The sequence below is a fragment of the Terrapene carolina genome, unplaced genomic scaffold, assembly GCF_002925995.2.
Source record: "Terrapene carolina triunguis isolate 2854851 unplaced genomic scaffold, T_m_triunguis-2.0 Scaffold95, whole genome shotgun sequence".
Classification (NCBI taxonomy): domain Eukaryota; kingdom Metazoa; phylum Chordata; order Testudines; family Emydidae; genus Terrapene; species Terrapene triunguis.
The window spans coordinates 42613364-42639516 of NW_020664446.1; the positions used below are offsets into that span (position 1 = coordinate 42613364).

The 26153-nt window shown below is 44.5% G+C and overlaps 1 protein-coding gene across 1 annotated transcript in view; it reads left to right on the forward strand.

Annotated features, from left to right (window-relative positions):
- The window catches only part of CDH23 (cadherin related 23), a 495748-nt gene that overhangs the window by 311808 nt on the left and 157787 nt on the right, over positions 1–26153 (forward strand). The window contains exons 16-22 of the mRNA XM_029911383.1: positions 9157–9229; positions 11579–11695; positions 13859–13971; positions 17787–17894; positions 21551–21740; positions 23463–23608; positions 24558–24777. Coding sequence (XP_029767243.1) covers positions 9157–9229; positions 11579–11695; positions 13859–13971; positions 17787–17894; positions 21551–21740; positions 23463–23608; positions 24558–24777 — 967 coding nt within the window. The remainder of the gene's footprint in view (positions 1–9156; positions 9230–11578; positions 11696–13858; positions 13972–17786; positions 17895–21550; positions 21741–23462; positions 23609–24557; positions 24778–26153) is intronic.

Consider the following 26153-nt stretch of genomic DNA (forward strand, 5'->3'; position numbering starts at 1 on the left):
CTAGCAGCTGAGCCTGGTGCAGGGTAGGAGCCACCAGCTGAGTCTTCCCCAGTCCCATCTCCTGCCCCACAGTGATTTACCTCTCTGCCAGCTGCCCTGGGCACATGAAAAATCCTGCTGGGAAGGGTCACATGACCACTCTTGTGTCTTCCCTTTGCTTCCCCATCAGAAAGTCATTTTTCTGCAGGGAAGCAAAGAAATCTTCGGTGGACATAAATTCTGCACATGCGCAGTGCCACAGAATTCCCCCAGGAGTAAATACTGCTTTGTATTTACATAGCACCTTTCATCCAAGGATCTTAAAGGGCTTTACAAGCCCTGTGAGGTAGATAGGTACCATTCTGCTCATGCTTTGGATATGTAAAATAATACACAGAGAAGTTAAGTGACCTGCCAAAGCCCACAGACTACGTAAGTGGCAGAACCAGAGTAATGCTCCAGGGTTCTGTCTTGCAGTTTCCTGTTGTAAATACCAGATGTTGCCTTTATATCATAGAGCGAGATCACCCAGCACCTGTGGGTATATACGTAATATATCGTGTGCATATGATACAGTACATGTGTTGTATTTATATGTACAAACATGTAAATATATATGCACGCACATACACTCTTCTCTCCATTATTTGAAATTCCCTCTTAAAAGCAACCTAAAGAAATAGCGTTCCTTTCCCTCTCAAATGTGGGTTGTTTTTTTTTAAATAAAACCCACTTTACCCCACCCCTTGTGTTTCTAATTGAGAAGTAGCCTTGTATGAGCACCAGCATCATCAGTGATGTTAGCAGGTACATGCACATCTAAGGAATAACTTTTTTTCATAATCTTCTCTTGCAGAGCTAGCGGAAACAGCTCATAAACTGATTTTGGTGTAAGCCACAAGCAGAGTGAAAAAATTCTTGCTGAGAGTTCCTTTACAAAAATAAAATTAGTAATGTAGGGCTGGATTTTCAAAGTGCCAAAGGGAGTTAGGAACCCAGTTCATTGAAAGGTAGAGCGCCTAACTCCCTTAGATGCTTTGCAAACCCAAGCCTTACGGGCCTATAAGATACTGCCCAATACATTATAGTAGTTTTGAGGAGAGAGTTGAAATCTGGTGGCTAAATAAACTCAGTCTGTCTCTAACGTTTGCTGTGTCTGAGCAACAGAGGGTGATGCAGTGGAGAGACCTAGCTGCTCTCTGAGGTCTCATGGAAACAGTCAAACAGAAGTCAATCATCAGGACCCCATTCACCTGTTCTCCTCTCCTTTCACTGCGTGAAAGCCATTGAAACCCAGGCATGCAAATCTAATTGTAAAGGGCTTGAGCTTACAGCAGGGTGAGGAGCACGATAGGGGTGGTGGTTAGGAGTGCAAGGATAATACTTAGCAGTTATAAAGTGCTTTCTGTCTTCAAATAGCTGAACAACACGAATTATTATGTATATTTTACAAAAAGAGAAACTAAAAGTTTAAGTAAACTTGCCCAAGTCTACAGAAAGAGTCTGTGATCACTCAGGGTTAGACCATAGTTCCTGCTCAGAGTCTCTTCTCAGCCCACTAGATTCCTGGTGTAGTCTTTATAGGTAATGTGTATTCAGCACCTGATGGTGATTGCTTTGGGAATCTGACTCTTCTTCATGGAAACTGCTAGGTCTCCCCAAGGTGTTATCAGCTCAGCATCCTGGATCTTACTGTAACTTTCTTAACTACTCATGCTGTGGGCACTTGGTGTTACACAGAAACAGAAGGTATAAGTTCAGCAGAGTGTAGTATAGATGGATTCACCTAATATGGAATTGGTATTGGTAATACCCCAGGAGCTGACTGGTAAGAGTGATGTCTTCCTTTTCTCCTTCTTATGCCAACTAACCTGACAAGAAGCCTTGGGAGATTCCTCCACTGAGTTGCTTGCAAAGCAGTGGAACATGGGGATCAGAATGGGGTGAAGAGACCAGATCCCTGACAGGAGAGTGTCTTCATTCATTTCCATCTTTGCAAAGTTCAAAAGGATTAATAGAGGCTCTTTTCCTTTTTCTTCCCCCATTTTCCTCATTTTTAAAGAGCTAAAGGTGCCTGAAACCAAATGGCACAGAGTCTGACATGAATATCAAATGTACATTAGCACTTCCAGTGTCTGAAATTATCAGTCACTGAATCAGTCACAGTCAGTTGTTTATTTTTCAAATGCTAGCTGTCTTGGCTGGATAAGGTTTGGGTTGCTGCATTGTACCAGATGCTTTCCTTTGCCTTCTGCATCCTGATACAGATGTTCTTATCAGAGATGGTATGTGTGTGCTGATGGGGGAATTAGCTTATAAATGTTGCTCTGCAGGATTAGATCAGATTGTCGATTTGCAACATATTGTGATTTGACAAAGTCTCAAGGAAGGTATCAGCAATGGAGTCTGTTTACTTGATAACCCTTCAGTCTTATTGTGATCTGATCTGATCTTGCTTGTAAGTGGCATCAATGCACGGACCAGAAGATGGAGGAACTCATTGCTATAACAGTTGAGTGATTTCTTCTTCCCTCTTCTCCCTCCCCCACAATTCTTTTTATAATATTATGGGGGGGAATAAGAGGGAGAAATAAGGGAATTTAGTAGTGGCTAAATACTTCCTCCCCTGGCTGTTCTATGGACAGTGTAATCACATCTGTCGAAAGACCACACTTGAAAAGGTCATCTCCTTCTGGCTGATTTTGTACATTGATGATTTTTAAGTAGCTGTCACTTTCTCCACTTTCAACCAAAGGGATTTTCTCTCAACTGAAAAAAAAAATGATGATGATGATGAAGTGGCTCACAATGGCACTTAAAGCAAAAAAAGACAGAACAAGAGAGTGACTGAGAGTGTGGAGGGAGGTAATTTTTTTTTCATCCTTTGCTTGTTGGTTTTTAATAAAGAAGTCAAACTCGCTTTGTAGATTTCCCATTAGGGGACAATAAGCTTTTGTAGAGGGAGCCGCTGAATTAGAACTAATAGCAAGTGTGATGCCAGGATCCCAGGAAATATCACCACTAATAAGTTTCTGCCTAGCTCTCCGTCACTGACATTCTAGACGCTATTTTGCGCAGTGAGCCAGTAACTCTAACTATATATAAGTATATAATAAAAGAGGTGTTGGTGATTGACAAAGTCTCCCCTTAAGAGAGGTTGCTAGCACTGGCTGTTTGCTTTGAGAAAGAAAATAGAGCCTTTGGCAAGGAAGGTGGAGTGATGGGGAAACATTTTAAATCAGTTTCTCTGAAGCCGATGAGTCAAATATAATGAGCCTGGAGCAGGGTTGATGGTGGGCAGAAAGTGAGGCTCTTACTACCCTGTTTGGGTGAATCAGTTCTCTTGAAGGAGCTTAGGAGTTGCCATACTGCTCAGACCAGTGGCTGTCTAGGCCAGTATCCTGTCTCCAACAGTGGCAAGCACAAGACGATTTGGGGAAAAGTGCAAAAAACCTAGTAGTGAAAAATGACAGAATAAGGTTTCCCGGAGTTGGCGGGAATTTATTCCATAATCTCTCATTTATTCACTTGCTTTCACCATCCATGTTCAGACATCCCCCCCACCTCACAATATGCAAGTTTGTTACTGAGTTCCCATAATTAAACACTAAATGCAACACTAATAAGTTTGATACGTTTTGATGGATGGGTTTCCCAATAGCCATGCCCTCCAAGAATGAGAGTATAAAGCGGAGGGGATTTCCACATTAAGGTTCATCATGCTGTGAGGAGGACAATGTGCAAAACTGAGCATCACAGAAGTGATGCAAAGGCTGATTAAAGATCACCTGCTTCCGGCAAAGATAGCAGAGGATGGCAATTTAATTAGAGTGTGATGAGCATCACTGGCATGTGAAATGGCCTCAAATATCAAGTTCAATGGCAAAAGCATCAGTCATGGCTACAGGGCTATCAGAGGCCTCTGGAAGCTCATAGGGACTCAAGCAAATGGGGTATTTTATTTTGTGTCAGTTTTTATTCTTTAACTCCTTTCTGTTGTTGGGTTTGGTCAGTTTAACATTATTTGAATGGCATTTAAAACACCTTTAAGCTGATCCTTCTTCCATTTTTAGGAATATTTTAAACCAAGTGGTGTTGATCTAGTTCATCAGGACAGCGGTTGTCTCTGTCTCCCAGCAGAGACAGGCTTAAAGGGACACCATCAACATGAAAATCATATTTCTTGTCTGAACCTTTTTGTATCTACTAGTAGAGATAGGATCACTTAACATTACTATAGCTGAACATGGTGGTGGCAATCGTCAGTCTTGAAAGACTATTGTGTAAGTGCAAAAGCTGTTCACTTATTGTATGGCATGGTGCAGCATCACAAGTGGCTAAAAAGTCCAATTCTCGTGTGACCGGCCTTGTCACCAATAGTGTAGGCATAAGGTGCAGGGTCAGAGGATATAATTAATATACTACTAGCACCTGGGGCCTGTTGCTCTTCCCTCTTCTCTCGCTTTGCTTTCCTTTCTCTCAACCACCTCTCTTCAGCCTCTTTTGGAGGGCTGCGCTGCACCAGGGAGTCAATGTAGCCTGTTGCTAGCTGCGTCTTCCCAGCTTGCGGTGTTGATGTGGACAGTTTTCAAGTCCCTTTTGCAAACATCCTCGAACCTGAACCAAAGTCATCCCAGTGGCCAAGGAACATCTGCAGGTTCTCTGTACAGGAGATCCTTTGGAATGCATCCTTCATACATCTGACACAGATTACTGAGCCAACAGAGACATTTGTGTTTGAGAATAGATTAAATTGTACAATTTTGCTTTCTCAAATGCTTTGAGTTCCCACTTGATGTTTAGAGTACAACCAAGACAGCAGGTGTGGAAGGTGTTTAGCCTTCCCTCATGCCTGCTGTAGGAGGTCCAGATCTTGCTGAAAACACACGTCTGGTAGCCCGGTAGCTTGGTGTTCGATGTTAGTTTCCTGTTATCCCACACATTCTTCGTCAGTTGGTCAAATGCAGTAGCTGCCTTTCTGATGTGAGAATCAGTTGAAGAAAGTGAGCAAAAAACCTGTTTTTTGCGTTTATTTATTAGGTATGTTTGCTAGCACTTTGTGTGAAGCAAGCTTCACTGCTTCTCCTGAAGTCAACAAGTTGGGTTCTCTCTTGCTTAATGCACCCCCACCCCCACCAAAAAAAACCCCTCGTAACCACCAAGAAATGAGCAGAAATTCTTTTATGAAAATGTTTATGGGGATTTTGTGTTTAATTTGGTTCTGTTATGTGCAGGGGGCTCGCTGAGAAATGGAAATCTTTACAAATGAGTCTCTTTAACGTTGTCAGTAGACTCTGCTGGCTGCCTCTTGCTGCATCTGGCAAAGTCATCGCTTGTGAACCATGAGCCCGATTCACCGTTGTCCAGTGGCCCCTTTATGCTGGCTGAGATGGCTCTAACTTGCACCTGCCATTGAACCACTGCCTGGGTGGACCCAGAATAAGGGAATCACGAAGGTTGTATAAAGTCACCTCCCCTCATCCCCTATGCTGTAGGCCCTGCACTGTGCAGAGCTCATGCGACCAGTATCAGATCTTGTCTACACTGGAAGCCATACATCAGCACGGCTGCAACTGCACAGCTGAATTCTTCTGTCTACGGGGGTTAGGTCAGCTTAACTGTGTCACTCAGCAGTGTGCATGTTTGGGGTGGAGGGGAAGGTAATTTAATTTAAATATATAGCAAAATGTATACAGGATTGAACTATAAATTACAACAAATACTGGTAGTTATTAAATGTGTATTGCTCACATCCATTTTATTTCAAAAAGACATCAGCAGGATGGGCACCTTAGAAGTGGTAACTAGAAATATTCATGAATATATTATTTTATTATTTCAACAATATACCCTTTCAGAGGTGAATGTATCCTAGGTATAGACTGTATTCAGGGATCAATATATAACTGGTGAAATCATTCCAAAGCTAAGGAACTGTTGCTTCTTACCTTGGCGTACATTATGTTTACATGCCCAAAGAGCAGAGTAATAAAGTAAAAGGCTATAGAAAACATGACCTATGAAGAAAGGTTTTTAAAAATCTGGGTATGTTTAGTTTAGGGAAGAGAAAACGGATGGGGGAAACTGATAATAGTCTTCAAATATGTAAAGGGCTGTTATAAAGAGGACAGTGATCAATTAATCTCTGTGTCCAGATAGGGCAAAAAGTAATTGGCTTAATTTAGCAAGGGAGATTTAGGTTAGATATTAGGAAAACCTTTCGAACTCTAAGGGCTGGTCTACACTGGGGGGGGGGATCGATCTAAGATACGCAACTTCAGCTACGAGAAGAGCGTAGCTGAAGTCGACGTATCTTAGATCGACTTACCTCCTGTCCTCACAGCGCGGGATCGACGGCTGTGGCTCCCCCGTCAACTCCGCTTCCGCCTCTCGCTCTGGTGGAGTTCCAGAGTCTACGGGGAGCACGTTCAGGGATTGATTTATCGCGTCTAGATGAGACGCGATAAATAGATCCCTGATAGATCAATCGCTACCCGCCGATCCGGTGGGTAGTGTGGACGTACCCTAAGGATGGTTAAGTACTAGAATAAGTTACCGAGGGAGGTTGTGGAATCCCCATTATTGGAGGTTTTTAAGAACAGGTTAGACAAGTACCTGTTGGGGATGATCCTGCTTCAGCACAGCGGGATGCACTCAATGGCTTCTTGAGGTCCCTTCCAGCTCTACTTTTCTATGATTTTAGATTTCAGAATCAAACATTCTGGCCAAAATTTTCCAAAGTGGCCACTTGATTTTAGATGCCTGACTTGATGTACCTTGCTATCTAATTTTCAGAAGTACTGGGCACCCATAACTTCAGCTGAAGAAAATAGGAGCTGTGGATGCTCAGCACTTCTGAAAACTAGACCCAAGGTGTCGAGCTGTGTGTTCAAAATCATTGGCCACTTATTTGAAATTTTGGGCTAAACCATTTTAAAGTTAGAGGAAAAGGTGAAAACATCCAGGGGGATTGGATGACTCAGTGGACTGGTGTTATGCAAGTCTCCGAGCTGATCACTTCTATCTCATGGGTCCAACCTGGCACAGGTTAGTTATTATTTAACATCTGACAGCCATTGTGAAATGAGTCAGCGATCTTCCTTTACTAGTAGACAAGTATCCAAGGCACAACTACTGCAGAGTTCTTTGGGGAGTCTTAGTAGAACAGTACTTGGAGACTGCACTACCTTCTCACCCTTAGCAGTGGTCTCTGCATGTTTAGGTGAGTGTGGCAGTGTGGGAAAAATTGCACTGCCACTGTCTGTGCCATGGTTGTCCTGTGAACAGAGGATTTGTTGTCCCGAGAAATGTCATCTTTCATCAGCACTATATTCACTTTTGTAAAAGAAAGTATAAGTCCTTTCCTCCTCCTTGTAATCGGGAATCAGATGATTCTTGTTTTGTGCAAAATAAAAAGATAACATGACTTCCAGGACCATGTGTCATTGGCCAGTGTGATCCTGAATGATAAAATCTTTGTGTGCAGCTCTGAGGAAGAAGAGAGAGGAGGAGATGTTGCTTGTATTTGTTTTTGGCTCTTGTAATGTTTTGCTCCCTTCTAAAACTGTGTGCTGGAGGAGGAGGAGGCGCTCACAAGACATTCTCTAATGAATAACAGAAAGAAAGCAGTTTATAGCACCAGACTTAATTAATTGAAAATGTTTATATCAGAGAAGGAATCTCCTTGGGATTCTGTACATCAGTTTCCCACTCCATCCCTCCCAGAAACTGTAAGCTCGATCAGTAGCAAAACAAGAGAGAATCCACCACTTTTCTCTGCAGAGGCAGATAATTAATAGACATTCCTGTTAACATCTGTACTGGTACTTGTGCACATGCAGAGAAGCTAACGAAAGGAAGCCACTATGACTTCTGCTCCATTTGAAACGTCTATAGATGAAGGATGTGAGTGGTGGAGGCACAGGCACTGGCTTTCTCATTTCCCTGGTGGTGCTCGATCCCTGCTCTGCTCCAGGCCCTGCCTCCACTCAACCCTCCCCCCAAGGTCCCGTCCCGTCCCCACCCTGCCTCTTCCTGACCCTGCCCCGCGTCTTCCCACCCTGTTCCGTCCCCTCCCCAAGCGTGCCCTGCCCTCACTCGCCCCCTCCACCCAGCGCCTCCTGCACACTGCTAAACAGCTGAGCCGCAGGAGGCGCTGGGAGGGAAAGGGAGGAGATGATCACGGGGCCCGCCAATGGGTGCTGAGGACCCACTATTTTTTTTCTGTGGCTGTTCCAGTCCCCATACACCCATGGAGTCGGTGCCTATGGGTGGAGGGAATTGGTGTTTATCAGATGTGTTTATTTTAAAAAATCAGTAGGGAAAGACACTTTTGGCCAGAGTCTCATTTCCACTCTAGCCACTTTGAACCATTGAGTCAGAGTGGCCAGCTCAGGCCAAAGTGGCAAGCAGAAATTCCCTTGTGGGGAGGTAAGCTGTCTGCAGGCATAAAGCTGGCTCCTTTGCCAGCTGTGCACTCCCTACTCATGGTATGAAGAACCTGGGGAGGGAAGGAGCATTGCTGGAGCTATGTTTTGCCATGTCGATGCTTTCTGTTTGACTGGCGTAAGGTCCCAAACAACAAAGAATCAAGGCACCGTAAGTGGCTCCCTTATGCCTGCCCGCTCCTTTTGTGCTGACCACAATTTGGAAACAGAGAAGAGATGAACCCTTTGTTTTCAAGCTTCTTATGAGAGCAGTAGAGAAAATGGAGTAGAAAAGAAATGTTCAAAATAAGGTGTCTTTCCTTTCCCAGCATATGCACAACCCCTAGACAGTGTTAGCAGATAACTATGCCTACCCTTTACATAGCACTCTCATTTCCAAACAACTTTCCTATTGTAGCTAATTAACCTTCACAACACCCCAAGGAGAGAGATGTTATTGTCCCTGTCCTATGGATTAAGAAACTAAGGCACGGAAAGACAAAATATCATAACTTGACCAGAGTTGCAATGGAAGTCTGTGAACAGATCTTCCTGGTTGTAGCCTTGTGCCTTAACCACAAGACAATCCTCCCCCTTTCTGTACTGTTAAAGCAGCAGTGTTCTGGTCCAAATGGGGCAGCAAGTCAATTGGAGGTAGACATTTCCATGTCCTATCACACCAGAGTTTTGTCATTATTCTGTTGTCTTTTTCCAAGTCAGTGTCTTCCAACATCTCTTATTTTCTCTTTAGGATGAAAATGATAATCCACCCACGTTCAGTCGGCCATCCTACGTCATTACTGTCATGGAGGACATCATGGCAGGTATGGAAAATTGTGCTCTCACTCTCTTTATGTGGCTTCCCATTTGTAGTGTCTTACTGGTAATATTTTATATGACCGCCTACTCGGCCAATGGGGAGGTGGCACTAGATTCCAAAAGAGCCCAACTACCTGGCAGAGGCTGTCAGCATCCCATGAGAAGCAAGTTTGCAGAGAGAGAGAGAATTAGCTGCCTAATGCCCAGGCTTCCTGATTTCAATACATACATAATGCATTGCACACACACGAGATGTGTGCAGTCATGCACATTGCCTCTCTCCACACGTACCATTGTAGCAGCTTAACCCGCTCGGGTGTTTTAGCATCAGACAGGGACGGGGGGGAGTTGAAGGAAGGGCATTCTGAGGAAAGGCCATTGGTTCTGGGTCTTGTTTCCCCTGCTGATTCTACAGATTTAAACTGTTAGGCCTTCCACTGAACCATGAAGAGTATCTTTTTGCTCTGGCATTTGCCTAGTGGGTGAGATTTGGGATGGCGTATAGCTCAGTGATGGATGACAGCCTTCAGGGTTGACACTTATGAGCACATTACCAAGTGTATATGTGACAGCCTCCATCTCAGCCAGCACTGGGGATTGAACCAGGGAGCTCCAGAGCTGAAAGCCTGGGTCTCGACAGCTTGAGCTAAAGAGCCAGCCTCTGCAGCTGGCGCTGTAATGCTCACATCCTCTGGATTGGGCACACAGGCAGAGACACAACACATACTGACCAGTGGGTTACATATATTTGTTAACATTATTCACCATCCAGAATTTGTGTGATGGGCCCTTTTTTAAGTTGAAAATTAAAATACATCCCTTACATATAACTCCGACAAAACTATTGCAAATCCCACCCTGTACATGTCTCAAGTGCTCTGTGGTGGTGGGGTTATTTATTATTTGTACTGCTGTAGTGTCTAGGAGCCCTGGTCATGGACCAGGGCCCCCATTGTGCTAGCACTGTACAAAGACAGTCCCCTGTTGGCCTAACTCTGCTCGCCCTGGACTCAATGGTAAAACTCCCATAGAGTTCACTGGAAGCAGATATAGGCCAACTCTGAGTGCTTTTGAAATCACACCCACAAATAGATTATGTACTTACATCCATACAGGATTCAATGAAGGCGCCTATAGGTAGGGTGGCATAAGGGTTGGGAGAGGAGCTGTGCTATCCAAGGAGTGCTAATTGGTGGTATTGTGCCTGCCTAGAGCAGAATCTGTGATAATACCTCCAGGAACACTGGTAGGGGGGCACATGTTGACTGACATACATTGCTGCATTGTTGGAAAAAAAGAGTTGCTTGTATTTCTCCCAGTGCCATCCTAGGCTGGCATGGGTAGGGGCAGTCTATCCACATGGATGCTCAACCATGCTAGTGGGCCTCCAACCTTATAATTGGCAAATACTGGATGCAGAATTATTGCTCCTGCCTACATGGTAGCATGAGGCTGACAAACTCCCAAAGCACCTGTGCTTGGTACAATCCTAATTTTCCACACAGTGTGTCCGTGCATACTGTACCCAGGGAGTAACTGGGCTTCTGCTCTCACCAGTCAGTTGCATTAGGAAGCAGCATCACCCTGTTCATAGCTATGCTGGTAAATATCAAGTAAAGCATGTGCTCGATTTGTGCTTATACAGTGAAAATCAGAAGAGCTAGAGTAAACCTGTAAAAGGCAAAATTGACTTTCTATCCAATTGGAGCTCAAGCTCCCCCACTCTTCACTTTCCCATACAGTTCACACCCTTGTCTTACTGAGAAAGCAACTTGTGAAAGCAACAGCTATGCAACCAAAGGTCCTCACCGTGGCACTTAAATCCCTTCAACATTAAATACCTTTTTGTTAAAGAGTTTATCCTTGTCAGCTTTCCTGGGGCATGTAAGTAGCAAACCCATCATGAACTGCTCGCTGGTCATGACCGAGCTGGTGGTGGTAGTGATTACACATCCGACCAGAGCTGGCTCATGCAGCCTCCTTCCCCTGGATTAACATTAAAATGCCACTAACATGGCACTTAAAATCCCTGAGGGCCTGTGTACTTTCTTTAAGAGCTGCCAAGTGATTAAGTCTCTCACCTTGGGATTCCTGGACACAGTGACAAGTTTGAATTGGGTGTTAGAGCTGCTGATAGTACAACAGTCAGTTTGGAGGGATGGACCAGTTAGCAGGATAGGAAACGATAGACCTATTAAAAGAGCAGGCCGGGAATAGATATGAACGTGCTTCCTGGTTTGGAGTGACCACTGGGTCTAGTGTTTTGGGGGTGCTGTGCTTTCTGACCCAGCCCTTGTCCATCAGTTTGCTAACAAATATGCATCTTTTATTCCTCATTTCTGGTGTTTTCAAAGGAGCCACTGTGCTATTTTTAAATGCCACTGATTTGGACCGGTCCAGAGAATATGGTCAAGAGTCAATTATCTACTCCCTGGAAGGTTCCTCTCACTTCCGGATCAACGCTCGTTCAGGTGAGCCTGCCCACGTGATCTTTCTCTTCCCCCCCCCCCCTTCCCCCCCCCCCCCTTTCATATTCTCTCCTTTTCTGTCTCTCTCACATCTTTCTTTCTTCCCTCCATCCTTTTATTCTTGTCATTTTCCTCCCTCCATTCCTCCCCTCCCCACGATCTTTCTCTCTCATGTTCCCCACTGTGTTTATTGTAGGAGAAACACAGCCTAAGGGAGTATAAAGTGCACCTGGTCCCAGGATGTCAGGCACAATTACCCATCCTGCCACTATAGTACGTGATGCCCAAATCCACAGTCATTTTCTAGAAGGAAGTGGGAGAGTGACTAGCGAACAAAGGGCCCTGGTCTAAGAGGAACTCTAATCAACATTCTACTCTGTTATTCAGTCTAGGAGAAGGGAAAAGGGGTTATTTCCCTGGGCTGCTTGGGGATTAGTGTAGATGACATAACTGGCCACGATTATGAAGAAGCGCACACCACATTGTTCTAAGCTGTTGCTGACCTAGCAATGCTGGGAGGAAGCTCTCTGGAAAAATCTGAGTATCCAGTGCGATCCAAGAACTCCTTTCACTCACAGCCTCACGTCGAATCCCGGCACATTGTAGCATACATTGGTACATAGGGGCATGTAAAGAAAGGATGGAAAAGTAAGATACTGCAGAACTGTGTCTGCTTGCTCAGTGCCTTCGAGGTGTATGCACTTTCTTGAGACGTTCCTGATTCAAATTAGCTGAACCTGCTCTGTAAAAGTGCGCTTAATTAGATGCAATTTTGTGGACAGGAGGAGTGATCCATCATTGCGACACATTCATATTTAAAACTTTTTTACTGATTACTTTTTTCAGTCTGTGAATTAATTGATGCCACAAAACTTTGGAAGCAAATATATTTTAAGAAGACCTTTTAACTTTTTAAATTTCTCTCATCTAGATTAATTTTCCCTCTCCTCCTGCTTCCTTCTATTGCTGCCCCGGACAGCCCCTCACATAAAAGCTCCTCCATAGGGGAGCACAGTCCTCCGTGCTGAGCTCCTTTCAACAACTGGAACATGGAGTAGGGGGAGAAGAAGAGATGATTGGCGGGAAGGTGATTTGGTATTGAAAGGCGATTACAGATGGTTGAGGAGATGATAGAAATAATGTCATTGTGGTCTGCCACAGCGTGGAAAATTCTGTCCAAATCTAACTAAGGCTTGGCTCCTTCCTATGAGCTGCTATTACCTTGGGAATATCAGCCGTTAGATTCTTGTGTTATTTTTCTACATGTTCGTTAAGAGACAGTGATGTCAAGGCTGTGAAGTCACTGAGCTCAAGCCAGGTAACATTACAGTGATATCATAGATTACCTGTCATCTAGGTTAATATATCTGAACTTTGAGAGTAACGAAGCAGAGCCTGAATTCATCCAGATTATTTCCAGACTGCGCGAAGCTGATTCACAAGCTTTGCGCAGCCTGAGTCTGCAATTGCAGAGAAAAGACGGACAAGTGCATTGCAGAGTGGAACTGTTTGTACAAGTGTTCCATCACAGAACACGCTACTACACAACCGCATCACTGATCTGGTCCTCACCACAGCTGTTTCAAAGGGATCATTGGTGTCACCATGACACATTGTCCGTAGGTCATGGCTGGAATCTCAAGCTCCAATAGCTAATTACAAATATAGGCCAGTCACTCATCTAGTGTCACTGACGTAACCGTGTACTCTAATGCCCTCACACAAAACTTAAAACATGGCCTTTACTAGGAATACTTAAACATATCGGGGGTGGGAAGGTACCAGTCCCCTTAAGTACCCTGGCATTGCCGGGGGAAGGGATGGAGTGGACCCCTCTGAGGATTTACAAAGATTGCCCTAGAAAATTATAGTTGTCTATTTTAAACAGAATCATGGAATTGACATTGCTTCTCTTTCAGTGTCCATGTCTCTCGGCTCTCTCTGCATGTGATCATTTGTGGAAGAAACTGATCGTGTTTCCAAATCTGAATTTTTCACTCCTTCACAATGATCTCTCTCTTTGTACACACACATTCAGGCTTGTGTACACTTTTGTGCATTAGTATTTCCAAATGCTCATGCCACTCTCCTCATCCCATCTGGGCATGTGCCCAGGAATCACTATTATCCCATATCTCTTTTCTCTCCCATTTTCCCTTTCTGCAGGTGAAATCACCACAACCTCTTTGCTGGACCGGGAGGCCAAATCAGAGTACATACTCATTGTCCGGGCCGTGGATGGTGGCGTGGGTCACAACCAGAAAACAGGCATTGCCACTGTGAGTTCAAATGCTTTTGGTCTCAGCCAAACTGCTCCTTACTCTGATAGTACAAGAGATGTAATGAGCAGCCGGTACTAATATAAAGATGACAATCTTTCTTGAACCTGTTCTTCCACTTGCGAGTCACTGGAAGTGTCTTTGCACTGCTAAAGGGGAGAGCTCTCTGAGGTAGTTCTCACTGGTGCTGGGTACAATTGGTCCCTTGATAACTTGATATTTCCTGTTGAATCTGGGGCAGGCAGGTTACAGTCCTGCTGAGTCTGAGGTGGCTGGCATGTCTGCTGCTGTGTCCTCTTTGAGGCTCCATGGGAGTGTGGACCAGTCTCCTAATAGATTCATTAAAAGGCAAAGAACAGTTTCTGGAATGGAGAAAAGTTACGTTAACATATGTCCTAAAAGTATCTGTAATTAGAGAACCTGAAAACTCGGTGGGAAGTTGGTGTCTGATTAAAGTTTGACTATTGCATTTAGCTGGAATACACACCCAGGATTCACCAGCTACTGCACCACCTTTTGAATAGGAAAAAAGAGCCCAAAACCCAGTGCTCCATAGGGCATACGTGCCTGGGGTTCCCTAACAAACCACGCTAGTGCCCTTTAAATAGCAAACATTGCCTGTAATAGCCCTAAAGAACACACATGTTGGGATTCACACCAGCTGACCAGCAGCTACTGCACCACCTTTACACACCCCCAGAAATCCACACAGGGAATGCATGCACACCCCAGAATAAGCGGACATGCCACTCCGATGTCTTGAAATAGAACAGCACCTGGGAGAAAGGGAACAGTTTGGCTGTGGATTAATATCCCAAGGGAAGCAGTGTAAGCTTGGAGCCTTAAAATGGGACTGGAAAGGACAAGAAAGACAGAGAATGTGCTGTAGAGAACAATCCTGCATCTGTCCCTAGGTAATGGAGTAGTTGATCTGCTAGGTCTTTTCTTTCTCAGATGTTATGAAACAGCCCTAAAGAGCCTATGCTTGTGATTCAGCTACTACACCATCAGCAGGCCCCATGTGCACATCCTCTGGGATAGCCATTGGGAATACACATCTGAGCTTCACCTAACAAACCTCTTCTGTGCCTTAAATAGAAAACGGTGCCTGGGATAGCCCTAGAGACCACAAACTTGAGATTCTCCTGACCTACCACTGGATGGCACCTGTGATCCTCCTGTGTGTGGCTGAAGGAATGTGCATCTCTCTGAATTGCATGATCTGACCTTAGTCTCCTTTTGAGCTAAACAGACACATGCACGGTTTGCTTTGGTTTGTTTTAGGAGAATATTTGCTAATATTAAACCCCTGATCTTGACTTAGCCTCTCTTGGAGCTTTGGAGTGATATTGTAGAAGCAATCAGCAGCTGGGGACAGCTATCTGAGCCCTGAATGCTGGGACAGACGTGATAGGGTTCCTACATCCCACTCTGCATTTAGTAGGCCATCTCTTGCACATGAACGATAATAAAGAGAGCTTGTAAGAGCTGGTTAAAACTCTTAAAGCTGTTACAGTCAACAGCTTGTTTACAGTCAGTGAGTGTATGTATGCTTGCTTTCTGGTGTGCATTAGGATCAGAAGAGTGGGATTTGGCACTAAGGATAAATGTACTGGAGATTTTAGGAGGATTTGTGTTTAAAAAAAAAAAGGTGCCCCATGAACCAGGGCTTGAAATTCAATAGAAGTGGTTACCTGACAGTGTTTTGTTGTGTGCCTGCCCAGTTAGCTTAGTCACTCTCCCAAAGCTAAACACACTTGGATTCAGGTTTCCTCAGCAGCAGCATTCTGCCAGCACCTCCTTCCCTCACAGATTGGCAGAGATGTGGGACCTTTCCATACAGCCCCAAGGTGAAGCTGGAAGCAGAATGTGCACATAAATGTATAGATGTAATTTCACTAACCCAAGCACTGGGTGGGCCTTTTCTTGTCATCCCTCCTCCCGTTTTATTTTATTCTTCCCCTCTGAGACTTTTTATTTTGATCGCTCTTGACTTGGCCTGGATTTAAACTGGAGAACTAACGTGTGAAAGGCTCTGCATCCCACCGTCAATCCCATGATCCATCTGGACCCTGTGTAACCACCCCCAGCCACCTCCTTTACTTACATTGGGAAAAATAAATAGTTAACACTTCAGAGTGCCATTCTCTTCCTGCTTTGTATTCTGTACCCTTTTCTGCTTCTCTGTTGTTCCCTGCTCTGCACCCACCATCCATGTTCTCTTACCCCTTGCCTATCCCTCGCTCATTCCCTTCTTGCTTCTTCCACTTAATGGTCTTGTTCTTTGCTTTTTCCTTCCTTTCCTAACATTCTTTCCCTGTTATCCCTACATTCTGCCACAATGCCCGAGTCAGGTGCCTTGCTGGGAAGAGAACTTTTCAGAAATACAGTAAAATGCCCTGTTCAATAAGCAGCAGCCCCAGGCTACTACATTAATGGGAATTTCAAACTCTGTAAATAATTTACCAGGGTAGGGAGAGATCAAGGAAATTGCTCAGACTGCATCGTGTAGTGTCTCTGATTAGCGTTTATGAGGGAAGCAGCTGCTCTCAGCCCTGCCAAAACTTTTTCAAACAGAGAATGGCTAACTTTGCTACAATACAACTCTTATAGGGCAGTTGTAATGAACAATGGCACCCCAGCTACAGCCCCTACCAACACTGGCTATCTTGCATTTCACTGCCTGCCATGGGAAATCAGGCAGCTCCCCTTGGCCTCCCTCAAACTGCAACATCTGGAGGTCCAGTTTAGGTTTCCATCCTGCTGGCCTTACTCATGGAAGTAGTGCCATTACTGGGACCGTTCATGTAAGGTGAGTAGGAGTTGTTTGATTCTGGGCCATAGCAGGAAGTATGTGGACCAGAGCCCACCCAAGGCAGAGAGTTTGGGGAAGAGTGTAAAAAATGTCCTGCAAATATTTGTTTGAATGTTCAAACAAATTCCCTTTCCCTGTGCCTTCAGCGTCCATTTTCCATGAATCTGCTAGTATGTTGTTCTTAACCCAGTGATCACAAGAACCCTCCCTTTATGATTAGGCATTAGGAATTCTGAAATGTTCTTCTGTTGTAACATGGGGTCCCAGTATGGAAAATGCCCAAACCATTGTCCTACTCAGTGAGTTCACTGATAGGAGTGTTTGTGGAAACAGCAACTTTTAAGGGAATGTAGAAGAATATTCATATAAAACTCACTCTGAATTCATCAGTGCAAGGATTCACTCTAAACCTGAATCGAAGTGTTATGCTTGTCCAGTCAAGGAAAGGAAACAGCGCCATTCGACCTATATATCCATACAAAATGAACCAACTTTTTTTGGATTTCAGATATGGAACGTGCCACCCAACATACAGACTGAGACTATTCCGCAAATAATTTCGAATAATGAAAAAATTGGAGAAAAGGCTGAATTGGTCAAATTTCCATATTTACGGTGACTGTTTCACTTGGCTCTAGACAGCAGTGTTTATGGAGAGGAAAGTGGCTCTCATGGCACTCAGCACAGTGCTCCTGAAACGGTGCATGGTGAGAAGTACCTTCTCGTCTGGTAGAGACAATGAATTGGCTTTAAGAAGAAATCCTTTTAATTACACTCATCATTTCGGAACCACCCACAGGGACAGCCATCTTGCTAAAATGACATCATTTGTGACACTGGCTCAGAGGGAAAGGTGAAGGGACCAGGGTCAGACATTGTAAGCCCAACCCTATCTGACATGAATAAGCAGAAGCACTGAGGTAGATTTGCAGCTACTCTAGGGTCATACCATGCTGGTTACTGGATAGGAAAGTCCATATTCACACTTACCATTTTGCAGGTGAACATCACTTTGCTGGACATTAATGATAACTATCCCATGTGGAAGGATGATCCGTACTTCATTAACCTGGTGGAAATGACCCCCCCGGACTCCGATGTCACAACGGTATGTACCATGACAGCCAACAGAATGCACCCTCTGAATCCAGAAGCACAAAGAAACTAGTTTTAATCTTTGTGCTGTCTGGACTGACTTTTAGCATGTGTAATATTGAAGGGCTGATGCCTTTAACTGGAGACAAAGATCTGTGCATGCTTCTGCCTTGCAGTGCTGCCAGGGTACCTCAGTCCTGTTATACCAGCCCTGAGTCCTGCAGCACCTTTGTTTATGTATCTCTCCATCCTGACCTGCCATCTCCTGTCCCCTCCATCGTGCCAGCCCTGGCACTCTCCCAGGCAGGAATTGGCACACTGTGCCAAATTCATTTTCGCCGCATTCACTGTGTTTGGCCCAGTGAAGAGAACAGTTATTCTAAGAAGTCTGTTCCTTTAATCCAATGGTGTTCACATGGCCAGAGAGTGGGATACAGCCAGGAAATCCTGGTGCTTAAAGTCATGGAGTTAACAGGCCTTTGTTGAAAGAAAAACTGCAGTTTGATTTTAAAAATGCAATAACCACATCATCTGGTTGGATCAATCACCAATAAGGTTAAATGGTTATAAACTATAATGAATGAGACAGCCACCATCTTGCATATCTGCTGAGAAACTTTGAACTGCTGTTTAGCAGATGAATACGGGAATAAGACTAGAGGCTTTTGTGGCTGATTAAAGGCAAATTTTGCTGTCTATTAAAGGATTTTCTTGTTAATTTAACAATGGTTTAAATGTCTCCACAATGTTTTGTACCATTTTCTAATAAATATCAGTATGACCTTAAAACAGAAGTCCCCAGCCATTCCACTCATGTATCTACTAAATAGCAGTTGCTTTGTCTCAAGCTACTTGATGTCAGTGGGACTCCATGTGGGTGAGAGGGTCTGCGTGAGCAGATCCAACTGCAGAAGAGGGGACTCTATCAGCTGATTGGTTTTCCTGCTGGAAAGTGCCAGTGAAATGGCAGCTCCAATTCAGGGACCCCAGCACTGTTTAAAATTATGAAGATCTCAGCATCATGGCAGATACTTCTCATTTTTAAAAAATGAAAATTGAAGAGTGGGTCCTTAGCTAGAGTAAATCAGTGTAACCCCACTGCCCTATGTGGATTTGTCCATTTGCACCAGCTGAGGATCTAGCCTGGAGTTATCCCACGTACTTGCTTCCTCTAGTAAATATCCATTTAGCAATCTAAAGCCCTGATCTTGCCAAGACTTATACATGTGCTTAGCTTTATGTTCTGTAGGTAATCTCATTGAAGCTAATAGGACTATTGTTACAATGCAGAAAGTTAAGTCTTTGCAGGATCAGAGCTTAACGTGTTGAGACTACAGCAATCACTGCAGTTTCCTTACAGATAGCGCAGGCTCTCTACAGCATGAGACTGGAATCTGATCCATGTGCAGTATGGGACTTGAACTCTGTGTCCTCCACTGTGCATCTGGGCCCTGATATGATTATAAAGGCATGAAAGTCCATTTGGAGAACACAGTCCTTGAACTGCAGCCATGCTTCCCACCCCAAGCATGTTGCAGTCTTTCCTCTGTGCGCGTGTGTGTGTGTTTCTTTAAAACAATGTTTTTGGCTAACTTCTGCTTTCCTAGCCTCGCCTGTGACCTCCCTCAAGGACCTCTCTGAAAGGCATTGATTTAAAGTCTTTCAAATCTCTTCAGCAAAATAAAAGAGAGGAGGAGAGAGAATTATTTTCCATCATGCTGGGAGAAAAATGACGGGCGTGAAACAGAAAATAAATGAGGGAAAAGTGAAGAGAATCCACAAAATCATCAAACAGGAAAGACTGGGGGAAAAAATCCTGTAGTGAAACATTAATCTTGGAGCAGGAGGGGGAATGGATTCCATTCCAAGTCCACCTTGCAGAAGTTAACCCTGCATTACCGTAGCTGGCCTATCTGCTTCCCCTTCCCCATGGGGGAGCAAGCTGTGCTTTCTGAGTGCACGATTCACTTGGGCACATGGCTGTGGCTCCTTCTGCATCTGTTCTTATTGGGAAGAATCTGTCGGCAGCAGGATATGGGAAAGCAGAGGGGTTTAATAATATGTTAAATTATTATTATTTATGCTGAGCAAATATAATGTATTCCTGTGTAATTAAAACGAAGCATTGTGGCTGATAAAGGCAAACCGAAGTGGTGGTTTCTATGGCATATTGGCTTGTAACCCTTTGCTCTGCCACTGTATCTCTGCAATTGTAAGGACACGCCTGAAGGAGTTAGAACAGACACTTAGATCACATGGAGAGACATTACCTGGGCAGGGGCTGGCTGGGCTTCCTTCCATCTCAAAATATTCTTGTGCTCTTTGTTACTATGAAGCTTCCATCAATGGTGATCCTCGGGGACAGGGTACTGGACTTGTTGACCGTTGGTCTATTTGTATGGAGCTTGAGGACTGGTAAAAGCTATGATGTTGCAGTTTCCACTCTGCCCATAATTCCACCCATTATCCATTCCATAATTTACAATACCTACATTGTATAGTATAGCACAGTGTTACGGTACACTTCTATGTATTTTGGTGCATTACAATTGTGCTCAGGGGCCCCAATCAGGGCCTTATTGTGCTAGGTGCACCATTGTAAAGCACCTGGCATGTTTTGGGGCACAGTACAAATAATAAATCTCTGCCATTGGTATTGCTGTGGCATCCAGTCAATGTTATCTGCCATTTGTGCTCTGATTTCTGTGTAAAATGGGGGGAGGTGAGCAGAAAGATTCAGGGTTTAGAGGTTTCAGGACTGGCCCCTAAAGATCAACTGTTGCCAGTTGGCAAATCCTCCAACTTCTATATCCCAACACAGATGAGCTGTAAGACCAAAGCCCTGCTCCCTTGTGGCAATTAAAACTCTGATGGAACTTTTTGTAAATTAACCCCAGTGTCCATATCAAATTGCTGTGGGGGTAATTTGTCTGTCTGAATTCCCCCTGCAGTTTGAGTCGCATGCTGTATTCTTCTCTACTTACTCTCCTAAATTGGTGTATGGGGTTGCTGTGCTCTGTTACAGCATCCACCTTCCACCCAAGAGAGAAGCTGCACTTAAGTGGTGGGCAAATAATCCTTGTCTACTTCACAGGGATATTGGGCAGGTTGATTAGTCTCAGTAAAATGCTGTGATGGAAGGTGCCATATAGGGGTTCCATATTTCTTTTCCATTATTTTTGCTCTGTAGGGATGTCTTGTCTGAAACAAAATCTGTATTTCTTCAGCATGCCACTGCTCCTGCTGCTTATTCCCCACTGAAAGTCATCTTGCATTTGACCTCACAATTAGTTGCTGGAAAAATAATAATTATATCACCAACATAATACTAAATCAGGTGAGTGACAAGCAACAGGAGCAGTGAAGTCCTAAGTAACAAAGTTCTTATTTTTATGTAAATGTCCCTGGGAATTAAAAACTCCGAGGGAGAAAAATAAAACAGAAAATGTCTGACACAGAAGAGAATGATGCCTAAAGAGGGTTATCTTCAGAGTTTCCCATGGAGCAACACAAGCTCTTTAGTGCACTTAATTTTTTATTTCTTTTTGGTTTGCTTTAATTTCCTTTTCAGTTTCTCATCTCAGATCCGAGAGTTGACTGCGTGGATGCGCTGTACTGAACAGGGTTCCCTTGATTTAGCAGACTGACATCTGCACTTGGTCTCTCCAGGTGGTTGCTATTGACCCTGACCTGGCTGAGAATGGCTCCCTTGTGTACAGCATCAGGCCACCGAATAAATTCTACAGCCTCAACAGCACCACGGGGAAGATCCGGACCACGGGGGTCGTGTTGGATAGAGAGAACCCAAACCCCCAAGAAGCTGAACTGATGAGGAAGATCATGGTCTCCGTCACTGACCGTAAGCTCCAACTCAGTTATTCTGCTCCATGTTGCTTCTCATTACTTACCGTATGCCTTTGCCATTTGTCTCTCCTGTTGCTCCAAATATAGGATCTATCTATTTTCACATCCTGTTTCTTTCTCTTTGTACCATTATCAAGCAGAGTGTAAGTTACTGGAGTGGCATGATAGAATTCCCTTAAATTATCATGTTGCATAATTGTTTTTGACCTAGCAGGACTGGTAGCAACCACTGTGGCTAAGGTTACATAAGCATTTCCATTCTAACCTTCTGTTTTCACTTGCATGTACTTTTCTGAAACTTTCACATATCAAGCTAAAATTTTCCAAGTCTGTTCTCTGCTTGAAGGCAACTTAGGGTTTTTTGTTTTTGTTTTTATTTTGAGCAAAATAGATGAGCCATTTCTGAGGAGAAGAATGGGGAGGAAGGGGAAATACTTGCCCAATTATAAAAAAAAAAATACAATTTTTGTGATTTCGTTTAACAGACCAGACAAATTAGATGAGAGAGGTGAAATTTGGCCTGGAAATAGCCCTTACTGAGGAGAAGTGCTTTTGAGCGCTGTGGTGAAAACTGGGTTTTCTTTCATTGAGTTATGACCAGATTGTACTTTGTGCATCTACAGTGTGTTTCGGAAGGATTTGCTCACTCAGCGTGTAGAGTGTGCAGCTGGCAAAGGCTGTGGTGTTTGCACACATGGTTAATTTAACTGGGTCCTATAAATCAGAAGTTAGGGAAATTTTAAGAGCCTTTGCCCCAACCCAGGCATTCTCTGTAAGTGTTTGCGGCAGGGCTTTTATAAACCTCCTCACACCCATAAGAAGGATATGAGAGGAGCTCCTCTTCTGCAGACTGTAGAAAGTCAGCAGGAGGGGACCTCTGCTACTGCACGCCATTCAAGGGGAGCTGCTGTCATGTGCAAGAGGGAAGCCCTGCTTCTGTGTTCTATATCACGAGGGCTGCATCCGCAGGCTGGTGTCTCTTCTTTGGGGGTTGTAAGATCCCTGGGGCACAGGGAACTGCTCTGAAGTCAGGTATGCCACAGCCCTTAAGGTCTGCAGAAGAGGGGGCTCCCTCCTGCCGGACTTGCAGGATACATGGAGCATGACATTCCAGTGATCTCTAGCTAAATAATGTTATCATTTAGGGGGAAAGGGCTGCTGAGTGATTAAAAAAAATCTTTTTCTCTGAAAAGAATATCCTATGAGGACCATTTGTTTTTTAAATTTAGTTAAATGAACATTCTGGTTGCACAGCTAAGTACTCAAAAGTCAGGCAATGACAAAGTAAGGTTGTATGTAAGCCTTAACCCTGTCCCTTCCATGTTTGCATTACTACTGCACAGTGTTAATTACACCAGCACACATTTTTCAGCTGCGCTGTATGATGAGGATCATATAAGAACATAGACATTTTTTGTTCTGCAACCACATACACATATTGTCATCACATTGTCTGCTGTTCCCAGGGGATTATTTTAAACGGTTAACTAGCTCTCATGATTAGTTTCCAGCCTGGGGACTCAGTATCTGAAGTATGTGGCCTGCCAATTCTAGTCCTAGTGGTATCTCTGCTAGATCCAGCCAGGGGAGAATCATACTACGTCACTCTCCTTCCGAAAGAAAGGTGACCCTGTCAGTAGAACTGTCAGTGGCATTCGTTCTGGAGGATTTCTGCCGTTAACCTTGCTTGTCGATTGAAGTTGTGCCTTTCCTGCAGGTGGGAGACCGCCTTTACGGGCTACTGGTAGCGCCACAGTTTTTGTGAATTTGCTGGACCTCAATGACAATGATCCCACCTTCCAGAACCTGCCTTTCATTGCTGAGGTCCCTGAAGGCCTTCCAGCAGGCTCCTCCGTCTTCCAGGTGAATCTGCTGCTTTCATCATTTCTGTTTCAACCTGTATTTTGTAGTGGTGGTGTAGCCGTGTTAACCTGTATTAACCACCATTTGTAAAAGTGCTATGGAAGTGCCAGTGCTATGGAAGTGTTTAGTATGATTATCATTGCTGCATTTTGGTGAGAGCCTTCTGTGAAGTCAGTACCCTCCCCCAGATAAATATGGCCAGAGTCAGCAGCCAGCATTGTATAAAATGGGGATGCCGTAAATGATCATTCATTTCTGAGCCCCAGACTCCATAAGACAGGCAATCTTAGGGACCTAACCAAATGCCAGGAGACTGGCTCAGGTTAATTTACATGCAATTGTGTTGGTGATAAAGGGGTTATTTTCTCCTCACCCAACCTCTGTCTCTCGCTGGCCGCTTTCTCTGTGAGAGAGGTGTGTGTACAGTTGTTTAAGCACAGGGCTAAAAATGGGAAACTCCTGAGCTCAGGTCCTGGCTCTGTCACTGTCTCATGCTGTGGCTTGGGGCAGGTCACTTGCCATCTCTGTACCTCCATTTCCCCATCTGCAGAAAGGAAACATCAATATTGGCCATCCAGGAGTTGTGCAGGGGTTAGGTAATGTTTGCCAAGCACTCGCTGTAAGTACTAAGTAGCAGAACTCCCACTCCTGAAACCTCTCCCCACAGATGTGACATGGATACTTTAACTCAAGGGGAGTACATTTCACATGCAGCCCTGTGTTGTCACAGCATGAGTTCTATGTACTGTAACCACTAGCAGATGTGACGGTCAAAGTACCCTTTGTGTTTAACTCAGAGTCTGTGGGAAATGGAATCTCTTGCTCTCTGGGTCTGAAGTTTATGTATTTTTATTTTATTTTGACCAAGGCAACACATTCAGGACTCATATTAGAGACGTGTGATGTTGGTTTCTTTCTCATGCTTGTTTCTCCCCTCCATCCTCACTAGGTGGTGGCCATAGACCTGGATGAGGGTCTGAATGGGCAGGTGACCTACCGCATGCAAGTGGGCATGCCCCGAATGGACTTCCTCATCAACAGCAGCAGTGGGCTCATCAACTCCACAGCAGTGCTGGACAGGGAGAGGATCTCCGAGTATTACCTCAGGGTGGTAGCAAGTGATGCGGGAGTACCGTCCAAGAGCTCCACCAGCACCCTGACAGTCAGAGGTGACTGCAGGGCTGAGCATCCCAAGGCCCTTACACTCACACCAACACTTGGCGTTCTTTCCTAGACCTGGTTGTTTCCATACCCCTAGTCCCAGAATCCCCACTGCCATGCATCGGGAAGGGGCTATCCTCGTATTGCTGTCCCCACATGGTTTGGGTGTATATCTTCCTCATAAGTGAGATCAGCTGGGGTGCTCACGCTAGCAGTGCCCAGACATGAGCACTGAGACAACGAAGGCATGGCACTGTCAGTGGGGGTGGGGAGAACCTAGATTTGTGGATCTGTTTCCTCTGTTGCTCTCACAGCCCTGGCATTTCTGTTCCTTTCAGGGTGTGCTGCAAGGACAGTCTGTTTACCTGGATCTTTGCCTGAAGGGGACTGAGTTTCTGCGTTGCTTGGGGGTTGGGTTCTCAGAGCTGACATTTTGTTAATTAACCTAGTGTTTTAATTCATGTGAGTTTACTTAATAGCCATTCATAAGCCTAAGAACAGCCATACTGGATCAGACCAATAGTCCATATAGCCCTGTATCCTGTCTCTGACAGTGGCCAGTGCCAGGTGCTTCCGCAGGAATGAGCAAAGCAAGGCAATTATTGACTGATCCATCTCCTGTCATTCAGTCCCAGCTTCTGGCAGTTGGAGGTTTAGACATAACTGGAGCATGGGGTTGCATCCCTGATCATCCTGGCTAATTGCCATTGCTGGACATATGCTCCATGAACTTACCTAATTCTTTTTTTAACCCAATTATGTTTTTGGCCTGCACAACATCCTATGGCAATGAGTTCCACAGGTGGACTGTGCATTATGTGAAGAACTACTTTCTTTTGTTTAGTATCAGAGGGGTAGCCGTGTTAGTCTGAATCTGTAAAAAGCAACAGAGGGTCCTGTGGCACCTTTAAGACTAACAGAAGTATTGGGAGCATAAGCTTTCGTGGGTAAGAACCTCACTTCTTCAGATGCAAGTAATGGAAATCTCCAGAGGCAGGTATAAATCAGTATGGAGATAACGAGGTTAGTTCAATCAGGGAGGGTGAGGTGCTCTGCTAGCAGTTGAGGTGTGAACACCAAGGGAGGAGAAACTGCTTCTGTAGTTGGATAGCCATTCACAGTCTTTGTTTAATCCTGATCTGATGGTGTCAAATTTGCAAATGAACTGGAGCTCAGCAGTTTCTCTTTGGAGTCTGGTCCTGAAGTTTTTTTGCTGTAAGATGGCTACCTTTACATCTGCTATTGTGTGGCCAGGGAGGTTGAAGTGTTCTCCTACAGGTTTTTGTATATTGCCATTCCTGATATCTGACTTGTGTCCATTTATCCTCTTGCGTAGTGACTGTCCAGTTTGGCCAATGTACATAGCAGAGGGGCATTGCTGGCA